Source organism: Psittacula echo, assembly GCF_963264785.1.
Source record: "Psittacula echo genome assembly, chromosome: 4".
NCBI classification, from domain to species: domain Eukaryota; kingdom Metazoa; phylum Chordata; class Aves; order Psittaciformes; family Psittacidae; genus Psittacula; species Psittacula echo.
The window spans coordinates 116,368,290-116,385,537 of NC_137738.1; the positions used below are offsets into that span (position 1 = coordinate 116,368,290).

At 44.4% G+C, this 17,248-nt stretch overlaps 1 protein-coding gene across 1 annotated transcript; it reads right to left on the reverse strand.

The window, feature by feature from the left end:
- Window positions 1-857: 857 nt before the first annotated feature.
- LOC308219813 (D-beta-hydroxybutyrate dehydrogenase, mitochondrial-like) lies at window positions 858-16,153 on the reverse strand (the record flags this gene model as incomplete). The annotated part of the gene is made up of 4 exons (XM_080615304.1): window positions 858-1,214; window positions 4,550-4,680; window positions 7,466-7,618; window positions 15,814-16,153. 4 exons carry the CDS (start codon window positions 16,151-16,153, stop codon window positions 858-860), a joined length of 981 nt encoding a protein of 326 aa, XP_080471430.1.
- Window positions 16,154-17,248: the final 1,095 nt, after the last annotated feature.

Genomic DNA, 17,248 nt, shown 5'->3' on the forward strand with positions numbered 1-17,248 from the left:
CCAGCTCTTCTGGGGTCTTTTGGCCTCAGAGTTCTTGGATTTTATGGCATGCCACAACCAAGGCAAATTTAAAACTGTGTATGTGTAATCCAGCAATGAATATGATATTTCTAAGCTACAGGTTCACCTTGGTGTTTAGCTCTCTACTACACTTTAGGTTAACGCATTGATTAATCCAGACATCAGATAAAAGAGTTTATTTAGGATTGAATATTCATTTGTAAATTGAATATGCTACTTATTTTCCAAAGCCCATGACATACTGGCTTTGTTACATATTCATCCAGAACACCTGAAAAAGTACTGACCTGTAGTTAGCAAAGAGACTGTTTCCATATTACTTTATTATTTGACATTTCCTAACTTTCTACAGCCATTTAACTCCATTAAAAGTATTTCAAGGTCTGTATCTCGTTCCTAACTTTTCCATTAACCTCTTCCCATCAGCCCTAATAAATCACTACTCAGTATCTTACAGATAAGGTATTTTCATGTCTGCTGTAATGATAACAGATGTTCAGTTGTCATGTAAGAAATGCTTCATTTTGTCTCCCTCATGTCTGTAGCACAGTAAACTGGTATTGTGTTAGGAAAAGCAGCATTAAGTTTTCTAGGCAATACTTAAAGCAGCATAAGTGGATGCATTTTTTTTTTCACATGGGAGAAATAAAGTCACCTAAACAAATATATGAATTTTACGTGGGTTCCTGTATGCTTTTGCCTGTGAATAACTGACAGTTCTGACGAGGGAGACCCTCCAAAATTCGCATCAGTTCATTGGTGTCATTACATTGATTTCAGGGGGCATTAGATTCAGTCCTGGCTTTCACATCTTTAAATGTTCACATCTGCCTGAGTCACTGAATAGTACCAAGTTTTACTTTACTCAGAGCGTAAGACAAAACAGAATCCATTACAACAGTTGGGAATAAAGCACACACAAATACCAGTGCTTTCTCCTTCAGCTTTGCTACCATGTAACGCGCCTTGGGTGCGGGAGACATTAAAGCATCTACCATAGCATCCACAACTTCATTGCCCTTAGTGCTTCCTTCACTCAGAATGCTGTTGAAAAAGTTTGCCCGCTCTTGAACATACTCCTTATTGTAAACTGTCTTTTCCTCTTCGCTGAGTTCATTCCAGATCTCTTCGGCACTGAGTGGTGGCTGGATCTTTGTGAAGCGTGCATAATTTCCTGGCTGAATAACACAGACCTAAAAGCAACATGTAAAACTTAGCAAGATGCAATCAGTCATTCTGAATCCAATTAAATACTACAGTCAGGAAAACAGATCAAAAGCTTTCTGCAGATGTATTTCTTCCAGCAAATGCTGCTTTAGTGAAACTTTAACCTTGAAAACTTGACTGAAATCAAATATATTCCTGTGAAATGTTTAAGATTGCAGAGGTGCTTTATTCTAACTTCCTCATTTCTCTCTGATTTAGTGTTCTTGTTGTGACTGTGCAGCATATCTTCACCAAATACAGTTGTGCATCTTTGATTTTTATAGAATGCTTAATGGTATAAATGTTTTGACAATGCTGATACAAAGCATTTCAGTATGACTTTGATGTCTCCAAAGTGGAATATTTAGGGGGTTTTCACTCACTGGTGGATCTTGGAATTGGTCATTTTTTACCCGACTTTAGGACAAAAGGAGATGTCAAAGAAAATTAGAAGGTCCTGGGGAAAGAAGTGCTGTCTTCCCCACATATGTCTAATTAAAAGTAAAGTAGGCCTTGTCAGCCAAGCACAGAGGGGACGAAAGGTCCTGGTCTGGGTCTCACTGAAATCGTTAGCTCATTTCCGTAGCTTTCTGTGCGTGTGGATTTAAATGGAAAGCAAACACATCCTTTGCTGCTCTGCCTGTTTTCTTTGCGTGTGTTGCTGCTGATGCTCTGCTGGCTTCTGAAGCTTCTGAGGGATATCAGAGCACACTGAGCACTCACAGTGTGCATGCCTGTCCTCAGCAGCGGGCTTGTTCAAACTATTTGTAGCTATGCAACATTAAAAACTCTGTGGCATTTACCTGACCTGATTTCTAAAGACAACGCAAGGTGAGGAAAAATGGTGCTGAGCCATGTAAGATACTTGAGGGTCTGACAGGCATACTCTGGGAAGTCTGTGGAACTACAGAACCTTTATGTCTCTCATCTGCCACCCAGCCCGTGTACCAGAAGCTACAGTGTGTGTTGGTGATGGGATATGCCTGTCTCAGCCTGCATGGCAGTTGGTGTGCTGCATACCAGAAGGGTTCAGGTGTGGGAGCAGGAAGGGATGTGGATCAGCTCCAGCAGAAACAGTGGGCATAGCTGGGGCATCTTGTGCCTCAAGTTTGTCACAGGACATCTTTGGGAGCCCCCCCCCCCCCTTGCTATTAACCAAACTAATGCAAATAATAAACTTCCCACACTTATTTTAGACAAAGGGGTTTGGAAAACTTTGTTTTGGAGTTTTTTAGAGTCGGCTTGGAGATGAGAAGAGATGCTACTTTTTTTGCCTTCCTTGGTTTTCTGTAGCCTTTCTAATGGAAGACACATACTTTCCTGCAGGCAGCCAGCTTGCCTGGCCAGCGTGCAGTGGGACAGAGCCATAGCTCTGTTCCTTGCCACCTCTGGGTGACTTTCTATGGAAAGGACAAAGGGAACAACAGAGCAGGGGAGGGAAGCACAGGGAAGAGGGACTCTCTATTCTGCAGGCTCTCTGCAGGGTATTTTCTTAGGCAAATGCCAGCCAGTGTCTTGCATACAGTGAGAAATAGAATCATGGATGCTCTGGAATGTTTGTCAGCCTGGCTCGCTGCATTGTGTGCTAGGGCTATTCCTGGGCTGGGGAACTGTAAAATCCCAAGCGACCAGAGTAGCTTACCTGTTAAACAAAGCCCTTCCATGCATTTGAGATTATCCTCAGCTAATCGGTTGGAATCCTCATCATGCTGTGTGGTATTAGGATATGTAAAATCACTGCATTTTATATTTATCCAAGAGGGGTAGTTAATAGATGCATAGCTGTAATTTCTTCCAACACAAATCTTATGAACAGTGTTGTAAATCTGTGTACATAAAGAGTACACCAATGTAAGTCCTCCAGGGAAGACTTTTAGTGTTTGAGAAGAGCATTTCAGCAGTGGAGTGACTCCAAGGAAAGAGCCTAACAAAGCTACTTAGTGATCTAAGCTTCAGGTTTGACTATCGGCGTTGCTTAGATAGGGCACTAAGAGCACTATTAGAGCCTCTTAGGCTAAGAGAATAAAAACATAATTACTCTGCATGATGCTGCCTTTTGCAGTGCTGCTGCTCCCACAAAAAGGAAGGATCTTTTAAGCACTAATGTTGTGAGACAAGAAAGAAGCCCTCTGGTAGGTGACAAGTCTTCCTTCTCACTGCACAGAGCTCAATGTTTGTCTGGGCTCTTTGCTTCCAGAGCCACCCCAGAGAAAATTTCATTACTTGAACTGTTAGGAGCTCTTCACAGGCCATGGCATTGCTCAGGCAGGCCCATCTCAGAAGGTTTCTCCAATGTAGAGGATGTGGAGGAAGGGTGGAAGTGACAGTGTTGGCACAAAGAGAAGACATGCTACCCCACAGCTTCTCAGAACTGCTAACATCACCCAGGTGTGCTTTTCTCAATGATTTCCAACCAACTGATCAGCCACAGAGGAGCCACCTCCTTCTGAGGGGAAGCTGCATCCACAGATTCAACTCCAATTTTATCTCTGTCGGTTTGATGCATGTAGCTTACTTTGCACAAGATTAGATGTTATTTTGCATATGCTGCTTGTTCCCTTGGCTAAAATTTCCACCTTGGGCTGGTCTTGGCTGGGATAGAGTTAATATTCTTCACAGTAGCTGGTACGGGGCTGTGTTTTGGATTTGTGCTGGAAGCAGTGTTGGTAACACAGGGATGTTTTAGTTACCGCTGAGCAGCACTTACACCCACCCCACCAGTAAGTAGACTGGGGTGCACAAGGAGTTAGGAGGGGACACAGCTGGGACAGCTGATCCCAGCTGACCCAAGGGATGTTCCAGACTATACAGCATCATGCTCAGCACATAGAGCTGGGGAACAGGAAGGAAGGTGGGGGACATTGATAGTGATGGTGTTTGTCTTCCCAAGTCACCATTGCTTGTGATGGAGCCCTGCTGTCCTGGGGATGGCTGAACACCTGCCTGACCATGGGAAGTGGTGAATGAATTCCTTGCTTTGCTTTGCTTTTGTGTGCAGCTTTTTCTTTACCTGTTAAACTGTCTTGATCTCAACCCATGAGTTTTCTCACTTTTACTGTTCTGATTCTCTCCCCCATTGTGCTGGGGAGGGGGAATGTGTGAGCATCTAGGTGATGCTTAGTTGCTGTATGGGGTTAAATCACAACACGCCCTCACATCATTGTCTGGTATTCTTTGTGCGAGTTGCCTCCTTTCCCCATAAAAAGATGCGTTTTAGCTCTCTAGAAAATTTCAGGAATAAAACATCTCTCTTTCTTATACAAAAGTCAGTGTTAGAAAGAGCAGGAAGTTTCACACGACAGCTACTCGTTACATCACTTACCTGGACACCAAACTTCTTCATTTCCAGTCTTAGAGCATCACAAAATTTTTCAATAGCTGCCTTGGTCATAGAATAAATGCCATTTCCCAGAGTAAAATAGGCATTAATGCTGGACATGAAAACAATACGTCCTGGAAAGAAAATAATGCAAATAACTTCACTCTCAGTCTCTGACATAGAATTATTGCTCTAACCTGAGTCTTCTGAGCTGCCGATAACATGATATTTAGCATGATGGTCCTCTCCAGCCCTAACTATTCTATGATTCTATGCTGGTTTACTACATAATAGGCCAAAGCTGGGCCATGTAAGTGTGCAGTGCCCACAGAAAAGTGCACTCAGCTCTGTTAAGCAAAGAACTTCACACAAAAATCTTTCTTCCATCTCGTGAAAGAAGCTGGACTGGATAAAGCAGAACACATCCCCTGTGTGCTGCTTATTCCTTCTGAGTCTGAGAAAGGATGAAAACGATGGAAAAAAGCAGTTCCCTAAAAGCTTTAGACTGAAAAATAGTAATAAAAGTCTATGCTAGTGATAGACTGCAGAGGGGAGGAGCAGATGGTTTTTCCTGCAGTGGATATATGACTGTTAACACAATTTTCTGCACTAATGATATTTGTACTGAGACCTGGCTTACAACTGTGCATAGAAAGTCAAAATCAGACTGTACAGGGATAAGCTTCACCAGAGAAAGGTGACTTGACAAAATCTGTGCAGCCTCACACTGCCTTGATATAATTTCACTGATCTGTGCTGCTTTTTCCTCCTTTATAACGCTTTGACAAGTACAGGCATGCCCTAAATATCAGGGATTTCTGATTTGAGGCACTGGGTTGAGGTTCTTTTCTAATGTTTACTCATAAACTTCTATCAGGCATACCATGGAGTGAGAAATGTGTGAATGTGGATATATCAGTACCAGAGGTGAGAGAGGAGATGGCCTCATTGCCAGCAATACAGAGAACATAGTTGCAGTCCTATTGCTGCCACAAGTCTAAGCAAATGGTTTAGTCTTCTGGGGTATCAAAAGGGTGTCATGGGAATGCAGTGAAATCTGTCATTCTGAATTAGGTCCCCTGCCTTCCTACACAGTATCTGGAATATATCTTGTATACAATAACAGGAGAACAACAACCAGCTTGCTGATCAAGATGGTACATCAGCTGGCCTGGCCAGCTGGAAAAGTTGTGGAAATGTTGCTCCTTTCAGAGTAGGATGTTTAAGTTCTGTGCTGGAGGGCAACACCTCCCTTTACAAGTAATAATCTGGAAGCTTTTCTTGAAGCAGGTGCTCATCCTAAAATGGCAGTAAACCCTTCCTTCAGAACCCATCCTGTCCTTCAGAGCCCTCGGGCAGGATGACCTCTGCCTCCTTATCCAGTATCTAAGTGATTTGGTACATGCACCCTGGATGTGGGACACATCATTTAACTTCTCTCTTTGCCTAAGGTTACTGAAACCCAACTTTTCCAGGAGATTGCTTTAACATCCATAATTCAAACTTTTCATTTGGAGAGGTCACTTGCTGCCCCCCAAAACATGAGCTTTAGCTGTTTTGGCTATTCCTGCAAGGAAGGAGACAGGAAATCTAGAATTCTTCCTAGAAGTGCCCTGGCCTCTTCTCCTACATAGATGGGACCTGAAAATGGAGTGTGGGCAGTTAATAAAGGCAGCATCGACAGCCTGGAGTGAGATGCAGAGTGCTCCTTTGAGCTAAGGTACTACGTATGTGCAGCCATCCAGACCCAAATCTAAAAGTTTATGCATGTGCTAAACATCAAACACACATTTAGTTCCTTTCACTTCAAAGTAACTCCTTGCAATTCATGAAGTCAGACAAATGCCTCTGGTGGATTAGCACCACAGAGTTTTAGCAGTAAGTAGGGAATCACAGAAAGAAAAGCGGCATGTTTCCATGTACTAGGCACATAACACACGCACTGGGTACATGCAATAGCACATTCTTTTACAAAAACAAATCCAGCTTGCAGTATTTAAAGGTTTCTTTTTTCTTGCATCAGAATATTATAGACCAAAGGCAACCAAGCAGAAAGAGGCAGAGAAGCCAGGAAGGGGATGCTTTTATCTTACCAGCATTTTGTGTAACAGTAGCATGTGGGGCTTCCAGATGCAACATAGCCCTTACTTTAGTTGATGCTGTTTACACATAGAACAGATCCTCACCTTAAAGAGTTTACAACTTAAATAGACAAGCTTAGCAAAAGGGGGAGAAAGGAAGAGGGTATCTTTCTTTCCCAAATACAGACAGGGACAAGTAGGGAACAAACTGCAAAGCAATTGAGACATGCTGCAATGCTGTAGAGGGCTGTTTGAGCCATTTCTTCTCAGAAGAAAGGATAAAGCCAACACATATGGAGTACCATGCAAATGCAGTTATCCCATTGGATACCCACGTGGCTCTGTACCTGAAGTTTCCTGCCCAAGGTCATAAAGAGGATCTCCCTAGGCCTGGAACTGGAGACTGAATGTCATCTTTCCTCTCCTAATTGCCAAACAGTAAAATAGTAACAGCGTAAATAACAAAGTTAAGCAGGAGTTTATGGGTTCTTTGTGTTTTCTGACTGTCAGTGCTTACAAAGTCTTGCTTGAGCTTAATGATTTATTGTAAGCACTTTTTCCTCTCTTTTTTTAGTCAAACACCGAGGTAATTCACTATTAGTAAGTATTTTTTCTATGTATTTTAAAGACAGGCTCTTTAAGGGTACTTTTTCCCCCTTACAACTTGACCCTCTTTTCAGGATCAAGGATCAGGATTTCCTTTTCAGGCCACACAGAAGGAGCCTGTCATTTCAGTTCAATGAGAGACAATTAAAGCTTTTTTTATAGATGCTACATTTACCCTGATTATAGTAAGCTAATTATTCTGCAACTCTAAATAACAGTGGATTAGCATTACCCTTGTATTTCCTTAGAAGGGGAAGAAACTCCAGGGTTGTCCTGATGCTCCCAAGGAGATTCACATCTGCAACTCTTTCATACTTCTCCATAGGCAGCCACCCAGTCTCACCAAATGCCGAGATTCCTGCATTGTTGACCAGCCCCCAGAAACCTGTGGAAGAGAAAAGGCTCAACAAGCATCTTTCACTGCACAACAGCCACCATTTGGTGACAAAACAGAGATTTGGACCCATGAAAACAACTCTTTAGTTGTGTTATCTTTTCATCTTTTCTATTTCTAGGTGCAGGCATGTTTTGTTTCATGAGGGAATGCAACTGTGGTCATTATCTGGACTATATAAGCCTCAGTGCTATTTAATAATCACTCACTTTTAGTCATCTTAAGTTATTTATGAATAACATGATCTGGGAGACTACATCTTACTGCCAATGCAGTGTACCATGATATTTTAATTACTTTAATCCCACTGTGTGCTATGAGAAGCTTTGTGGAAATTATATTAAGCGGTATAAAGCCTAAGGGGTAATATTTTCAAAGTGCCTGACTAATTTAGAAGCCAAGTCTGGGGGATCCTTTTCCAGGATTTGAGCTTTGATTCCGTCTGAAATCAGCCACAATCAGGTGCACGGGTGCAGCACTGGGTAAAGGAGCCAAGTAAGGCCAGTGACTATGGTATTTTCTTCTTATTTTGTACTCTTGGACAACATTATTCCTCATGCAGGAATGGGTTTTGGTGCTAAGGAGCCCAGATCCCTGAAATTCAGTCAGATTCTAGTGTTTACAAGCAGAAATTTGTTGGCAGCAAAGCTTGTTGTGGCACAGGTCTCTGACACAAAGTACAAGCCCTTTAGCCCACAGGCACAGAACGTTTCATGTGAGCAGGGCTCAGTGCTAATAACCTCCACTGCTTTCTTGTTGAAGTGTGGGGTACATGTCAGTCTGGAGCTGACATGCTGACTACATGCTCATGAAGCCAGGCTGATTTGTCCTTGCCTTCACAGCACACACCTGTAGATGTACAGTAAAGCAGTGAGCCACATGGTGCTTTTGAAAATGCTTCAGTTTCTGCCCTCAAATCCTGACTGCCACTATTTGTAGGGTGACCAGTGGTGTAACTAAGAAGTACATAGGGTAGCCTGACTGGCATGAAATAGCTGTTTGCAGCCTGGTTCTGCCAGTCTTGGCAATTGTGCTTATACTCTTTTTTCAAGAACTGTTGAATGTATCTGAGTCAAATCATTGCTTTCTCATACCTTCCTTCATGGGGGAGATTTAGGTTGGAAATAAGGAAGAAATTCTTGACTGTGAGGGTGGTGAGGCACTGGAATAGACTGCCTAAGAAAGCTGTGAATGCTCCATCCCTGGTGATGTTCAAGGCCAGGTTGGACAGAGCCTTGGGTGACATGGTTTAGTGTGAGTCATCCCTGCCCATGGCAAGGGGCTGGAACTGCATGATCTTAAGGTCCTTTCCAACCCAAAACATTCTGTGATTCTACAGGATCTACTCTGCCTCTCCAGAAACCCAGGTTTGTTTCCTTCCTTCCTTCCTTCCTCTGGATGCAGAGTCTGGGGCATGTGTGTGATACCAACCCAACTGTATAGTCCTGTGCCTCTGGTAGCAAAGAAATTCACAGAAGACCTTTGGTCACCCTGGTGAAGGTGCTGCAGAAACCCTTGGGCTGAACTCTTCTTTCTGTGACAAAGCTACTGGGATGATTTCATGGTATCTTGTCCTTCCAGAGCCCTGCCAAGAACTGCAAACACTGGATTTCATTCACAACAGTTAAAGCTCCAACAGGCAATCTTTTGAATTAGTTTGTAAAGCAGAGCTTTGTAAGCTTTCCGAACATATACACACTACTTATGAGATTGGTGTTTAAACAGAGAAAGAAACAGAGTTCTTCCAGTGAATGTCTCATATGCAGAGAAGAACACTCAAGATCAGGAATTTAACACCCAGAACTTGGATAACTCTGTCCTCCAAAGAGTGGTCTGTCACACAGCAATCCTTGACACTGCACCTCTCTTATAACTTCAGATACAGGCTGACCACTATACTAGCAATGCAGGAGTTTCCTGTGCACTCACCTCTTTTCCACTGTCCCAGATATTAGCAGACAGAGGAGAGGAAATGGACCAAAAAATTGGCCACTGGAATTGGGCATCCTGGACTTTCTTCTTCCCCCTGCCATTGCCCTGTTGTTCCAGGCCTTTCCATGTTCTCTGGCTTTATTTCTCCTTAAAATGGAACTAGCCCAATGGGACTGACCTCCCAGTAAAATGCTTCAAGATCAGTGGATTAGAGAGTCCTCTGTGAAAGCTAATATCAGTACTTGCACATGATCTGATCTGCAAATGAACTGAGCAGCTGCACCCCATCCATTTCTACTTAAGGCTGGAGGTCTCTGCACTCAGGTTTGTTTTTACCTAAGCTAACTAACACAACACAAACTAAAGCCTTGCACCACTGTCAAAGCTGTTCCCTCACCTTCTCAGCTTCACCTTTGCTAATAAAAACAGTCATTTTGCTTCTGCCACTACATCCTGCACAGCACAGTGAGAACACTTGCTCCACACATCCCTGAATTCATTAGGGCTCCGGAAATCCAGCCATTAAATTTTAGACAATTGATTTTCTTCCTCTTTTTGTAAACTGTGGAACAGAGAATTGAGCTTGCAAGGCTTAAGTTTGCTTTCCAGGCATTCGCCTCATGCACTTCAAAGACTCCATGTGGTTAGTGGTGAGGGCAACCTGTGCGTATAAAAAGGCAGAGTTCACAGACTAATTGCTCCTTCTTTCTTTGCAGTGGCCAAATCAAAAGTCAAGAGGAGCAAAAGTGGCTTGAGTTAAACTGGAACAGGCATTTCTGAGGAGAAGATTAAGTAAAACGTAAGAAAAGAGATTTTGCTCAGGGTCAGCTCCAAACCTTCTGATTGCCCTCAAGCAAACCTATTGTTTCTTAGAACATTTTGGCATTCCTGACTGGGAAATGTTCTGATATTTTCCAAATATTTTCCTGCAGTTTTGATTAGTTGAATCAATTTTCAGAATTCTACCCAAGTAACAAACAAAATTATTCCTTTATGCCACTTTTCTGGAAAACTTCCTTCTTCCTGAGAAACAACCTGCCCAGATGTGTACTCAGGGTTCTTGAACCTGCTTTGGTCTTCCTTTTTTTGTGGTAGAACTTAATGCTATAAATGTGCATACAAAATACATCGTGTATTTGCTTGGACAGTTCAGGTGACCTGGGAAGTAGAGTCCTTAGATGGAAATCAAGAAGGACAAGGCACAAGTAAGAATCAAACAGCTGAAGGAGAGAAACTTTACATTTCCTCAGTGCCCATGCACAGACACATGAAGATAAAGCAGCTGATGTTTGATCTGGAAGGTCAAGCACAATTTAGGAAGAGGGGTGTTAGCCTGTGTCACAGCAGGCAGGGGATAAATAAACTGGGAAGCAGAACTGGATGTCAAAGAGATTTTCACTGATCTCTGTGCTGGGAAAATGGATCCTGAGGACAACAATTAAAAGATATAGCCAGAGATCTAAAGAGTCACTTTAGGAGTCCTAACTTAAGATTAGTAAGGCGTTCAGGAGACCACTAGCTCTCACATAACCTCCCAGATAATTTCTGTTTCAAGGCATGTTGACCAAAAGGCACATATTCAAAGCCCTTATTTAGGCCAAAAAGATGCCTGTTGTTTTTCCAGAAACTCTTAAAAGTCCTCTTCCTATGCAAGTCAATCAAGCTGTGTGCTTGCAAAGCCTTTTGGAATCAGGCTTTTTCTATGTAGGTGCCTATACACAGATAATTCCTGAATTTGGCCAGATTTCCTGAACTCTAACATGTGTTCTCGGTATCACTGATCTTTGGAGTTCCTCGTCTAAATCTGAGCCCATGCAAAAATGACAGACTCTTTCCTGAAAGATCCCAATCCAATACTAAAGGAAAGTAGCCAAAAGAAGGAGAGTGTGATTTGCCACGTTCCTACTGAAGAATGAAGAGAGGGAGCAGAACAGTCTGTCTGTGGCAATGCAGGGTGTCCATGGTAGCAGGCCAGCTGAACTCCCAAATTTGAGATACATACATTCATGACTCACCATCCTTTGCCTGGAATGTTTTGCTGTGCTTGTCTTCATTGCAAGGGTGAGTCTATTTGTATAGGAAGTCTGGGCTAAAATATGGTAGCATGAGCCTCTGGGTGGATTCTGTGAATAGAAAATCCTAAGTGGAGGATAGTACTTAATAGCCTTGGAGTAGGAGGTAGGACTATAACTAACAGCCCTCCCTTGCAGCTAGCTCCATGTCACCCATTCACAACAGGCAAGAAAAGGAAGAAAAATTCATGTTTTAAACAAGAAAAAGAAAAGAAGAAAGAAAACCACTGAGGTTTGCTGTAAAGCCTGAGAGAGTTGCAAATCAACATGCTCGAAAGTCCCAGTCTACTTCATATTGGTTTTAATGTGCAAGTGCAAGAAGTTTCTTCTTTCTAAGCAAGAAAGGACTCTAAATATTTTAGAAAGTCATCTTATTGGCATCATCTTATGGCACACAAGCCATAAGAACAAATAAAGACATCGGAGCCAGGAGATTTTCATTGAGGAACAGTTAGTTAGCTCTAGAGTGAGATGCCTGTCATGGAAATTGATCTGCTCTTCTTTTCAGATTGACGTAATTTTACAGTCTAGAATAGGACAAATACTTCCAAGGAAACTACCTATGGAGTAGCAGAATATCCAGCTAGGTGTGCTACCAGTAGTTTGGATTTCTGCTCTTGCATAACAGAGAAAGAAGACATGGTAGAGCTTGGGTGTTATCTCATGGTTATGGCATAACTAGAAGGTGAACATATGTGTCCAGTGGAGTCCACAGTTAGGTGGTTGGGTTCTTCATCAGATTCTAGGCAAAAAATACAAGCTTTACACTGCAGAACTGCAGCGTCTTCAACTTTGGTCTCTGTTTCAAGTAACTAAAGTCTGCTGAAAAATAAGATTCATGAGGCACTTGAGCTCTCTGCACCTCTGTTCATTGCCAGCTGCTTGTCTGGAGAGCCCTGTGTTGTGGATGGAACACTTTTCAGGATGGAGACTGTCTTACTTTATCCATATATGAGGTCTAGAACAAGAGTATGTGATGCTGACAACAGGGATCAAGATGCTTTATGGAAATAGAAGCAGAAACAAAAGCATTCTGCGAGTTTGAAAGGAGGAATATAGTGTATAGAGACATAATAAATGTAAGAAAATATGTTTTTTTCATCAACTACAAGAAAAGATTTCAGGTAAAAGACATTATTTTGGCTTATCAGTCAGATTGAGATGACCTGGAGGAAAAAGCCATGCTTGTCTGAGATGCATAGACTATAGTAAGGATGATACTGTAATAGTAAAGAATAACTATTTAATCTCTCCCAGGATTTACTCCGAGCTATTTAAACACAGCATGCAAAAGTAATCATTGTTTAACTGCTTCCTCTCTGTTTTGGTACATCTACTGAGGTTGAATTTGGAATCCATAGCCTTTGCACAGTTACCATTAAACCTGGAGACTGCTGGAGCGGTTTCCTGGTTTCCTTGTTACTATTTTGAGAACCATACAGAAGTGTTTTAGTGACCCAAATCTGTAAGTCCAGCACATGATGGTACTGAGTGAAACTCTCACTATGGAGAGTTCCTTAACTGGTGGGATATTGAGGCACCCCTCTGCTGCTCACCCTTTGGGAACCTCTGGATAGCACATCAAATGTTCTGTGCAGTCACATAGTTCTCTCATCTCATAGCTACTTGAAGGACATAAATGCAATTACAAATGGTTCCAAATTCTCTTTCATTTAAATTTCATTTAAAAGAATCTTCATATGAAATGTAGAACACCCACAATTCCTGTCTTTAAAAACTAAACTGGTTAATATGAGAGCTAACCTTCAGCTGAATCATGAAATTGAAACTGGCTTATAAAGTTAAAATACCAAAGCAAACACCACATCTATTTTCAGAGGTTCCAAGAAGGAACACTCCTACTGAAGTCTTTTGCTTAAAGACTCTACATAAGTGGAGTATCCTCACAGTCTCTTTACATTTAAGTTAAAAATATTTATGCCCCTATATTTTATAAATTATGAAGAAGACTTATTCCGTTTACTCCATTAATATCTGACATTAAAATAACTCCTTTGCTCCTTTCTAGTTAATAAGCTTAGAAGGGAAGATTACTTCATAGAATCCTAGAATGGTTTGGGTTGGAAGGGACCTCAAAGCTCATTCAGTTCCAACCCCCTGCCATGGGCAGGGACACCTTCCACTAGAGCAGGTTGCTCCAAGCCCTGTCCAACCTGGCCTTGAACACTGCCAGGGATGGGGCAGCCACAGCTTCTCTGGGCACCCTGTGCCAGCGCCTCAGCACCCTCACTGGGAAGAGCTTTTACCTAAGAGCTCATCTCAATCTCCCCTTTGGCACGTTAAAGCCATTCCCCCTTGTCCTGTCTCTACAGGCCATTATAAAAAGCCCCTCTCCAGATTTCTTGTAGGCCCCCTTCAGGTATTGGGAGACTGTTACAAGGTCTCCCAGGAACCTTCTCTTCTCCAGGCTGAACAAGCAAAACTCTCTCAGCCTGTCCTCAGAGCAGGCACACTCCAGCCCTTGGGGCATCTCCATGGCCTCCTCTGAAGGTGGACCTGCACTCGAGGAGGTCCACGTCCCTTGTGTTAGAGGCCCTAGAGCTGAACACAGTACTGCAGTTGGGGTCTCATGAGAGCAGAGTAGAGGGGAAGAGTCACTTCCCTCAGTCTGCTGGTCACGCTCCTTTTGATGCAGCCCGGCATACGGTTGGCTTTCTGGGCTGCAAGTGCACACTGCCAGCTCATGTTGAGCTTTTCATCAACCAACATCCCCAAGACCTTCTCCTATTATTACTTGGTAACTGGGAGTTGACCCAAAAGGCATATATGCTGTCTGGATCTATAAAATTTGGTTTTCTTTTCTGCCTTTGCAGAGTGCCCTCGCGATGCTGCAGCAGAAGCATTGACCAACAGTGGGAAAAGGTTTCATACAATGTGTGCTCTGGCGGCACAGGCCCAGCCCCACAGCAGGGGCTGACAGTCCAGGGAAACCACCCTGCATACGTGGTGTTCATGCAGCATTTCAGACCCAGTTGTGCTCAAGTGTCTTTCCTGGACCTTCTAAGCAGGCCCTGATGTCCCCAGTGTGATTTGTCTTGGTCTATAGGTGTGTCCACATGCCTATAAGGCAGCAAGGACTACCAGCAGGTCGGTACTGAGCTGTGGGCTTGAGAGTCTACACGACAGCATGAACATAAGCATTACATGAACTGCCAGAATTGCAGGATAAATTATCTGTAACCCAGAATTTCAGGTGACTTGGTCCCCATCGAGCCTCTAAGAGCTTTTGTGAGCCATCTGCATTGCCTCTGCACTTGGGAAAGAGCCCAAAGACACTGCCTTTTAATCAGATAAGGTCAAGATCAACCATAAATATACGTACTTGATGAGCAGCACCAAGGCTTTTTCATACTTTTGTTTCATCCCCTTCCTAACATGCTGATGAACCAGGCAAGCAGAGATCTTGCATTTCGTTATTGTTCCACATGCTTTATTCTGTTCTTGTCTTCCTTGTGTCTGTACAGAAAGGGTCTGTATTTCTGAGGGAACCTTACTTCCAAGCCTGATTAAGTGTGCTCTATTTCAAGTGTATCCTCTAGGATCACACTTGGCGACTTTCACCCTTCAGTCAAAGGGGGAAAGGAGGTACCTGTGGCCCATGTCCTGCTGTGTGTCATGTGTTCTGAGTGAATAACCCAGGATTTCAGTTGTCTGCAGTTATTTTGCAAGTTAAAGTCTATCCCGTCCCCTGGGTTTATAGTCTTTATAGGGTGTATAAGGGGGCAGGTTTCCTTTTAAGTGATTCCTTGAGGGAGCAGCTCGACAAACTCCAGTTTTACCAATAGCAGCTGGTCTGGTGCGGCACAACAGCTTCCCTCTCTGCATTTTCTTTATTATTCATAAATCATGCTCTGCAATGCATCACATTCCCACCGCCTCCAGTGTATGCCCTTCTCTTTGCCTGCCGTTTCCTCCTGTCAAATACCTGCAGAGGGCTTCAGGGACCCCACAAACGGATGGGCCCCAGTTTGTGCCACTCAGCCGAGCACCAGCGCAGGTTTAAATGTAAACCACTGTAGTCACCGACAGCGGGAGCTGCCCTTAGCCCCGTCCGTGTTGATGCTCGCTGGCCACAAGCTGTGACGGCCCAGCAGACCCTCCCTGTCCGCCGCCCCTCCAGCCCCGGCCGCCCTCGGGGGGCTCCGCGCCGCCGGTGCTCACCTCGCTCGGGCAGGTGGCTGAGCACCAGCTCCTTGGCGGCCAGCACATCGCGGGCGCTGGTGACATCGAGCTGCAGGACGTGCAGGCGGCCGCTGCCGCCGGCCTCCCGCTGCAGCCGCTGCGCCCCGTCACCGCCGGGGCAGAGGCAGCCGGCGAACACGGTGAAGCCGAGGCGATGGAGGCGGAGCGCCAGGAAGTGCCCGAAGCCGCTGTCGCAGCCGGTGATGAGCACGGCCCGGCCGGACGGCTCCAGCGGCACCGCTCCGCGCCGCCACAGCCGCGGCAGCAGCAGAAGCAGGAGGAGGAGGAAGAGGAGGACGAGAGGGACCGCGGCGCACATGCCGCCCGCGCCGCTGCTGCCCTGTGTGGCGGGAGGGAGCCCGTGGGAGCATCCCTGCATCCTAACATCCCAACACCCCCTCCCCGGGCAGCGGCGGCCGCACGCACCGCCCTCGCCCCGCCCGCCGCGGGCGGCGAGCGCTGGCCGGTCCCCAGCCGCGACGAGCGGCCGTGGTGAAGGGCGCTCCCCGCTGCATCGCTGCGGCTCCACGGTCAGGCTTGTTCTCATGGGTACCTTGTCTTAAATACCTCCTGTATCTGGTCGTGACAGGGGGATTTCAGAGCTGGTGATGCCTTGCTGTCCATGGGTCTCCAGAAATAGCAGTGGTCCCCGCAGTCAGCTAGGGTTTAATGTTTGTGTGGGGATGCTTTTGCACTGGCATAGGGTGTTTTGAGCAACATTCTAAGGAGAAAGGGAATAATTACTCTTTAAATCTCTTTTCCATGTGCTGCTCATCTGTCTAGATTTACTTTAGCTTTAAATCAGTGAGTTCTCTCTCTTCTGCACTGTCAGGACTCCTGTAGGCATTGTGTAATAGGACTTAAACCCTCAAGTGACTTGGAAAAGGAGGTTATGCTTTGCTGCTGGGAGACATAGTAGGAAGTGGAATGGTTAAACCCCAAAGATCTCCAGATACTTCTCAGTAGGATTTCTTTGATCATGCTCCATCACACTGGGAGATGCTGCCCTGTTTTAGCCTTCAAAGATCAGTCTTCTGCAACTACATGAGTCACAAAGCTTTGTCTTTGCATTTAAAAAATATTATGGAACCCTCCAAATCATGAGAGTTCATAAGAGCCTGTCCTCCAGCCAGCTTCCCTGTCTGGTTCCCTCTGCCATAGAAAGACAGGGAGCGATTCCAGGTTCACCTTCTCTATGTCTCCCACCCACCTCTCCCCTGCATCTGCTGTTCTCTACTCTCTCAGCTTCCGTGTTCCATTAACAACATGAAGATCACAGGCAGTGACAAAACCATTCTCACAAAGAGTAAAAGGTGACCCAAGTAACCTCTGGATCTTACTGTGTCTCGATTCCAAGTACACTTCAGAAGGTATTAAAATGTGGCACACAAATGTTGCATCTGAGGACAGGAGC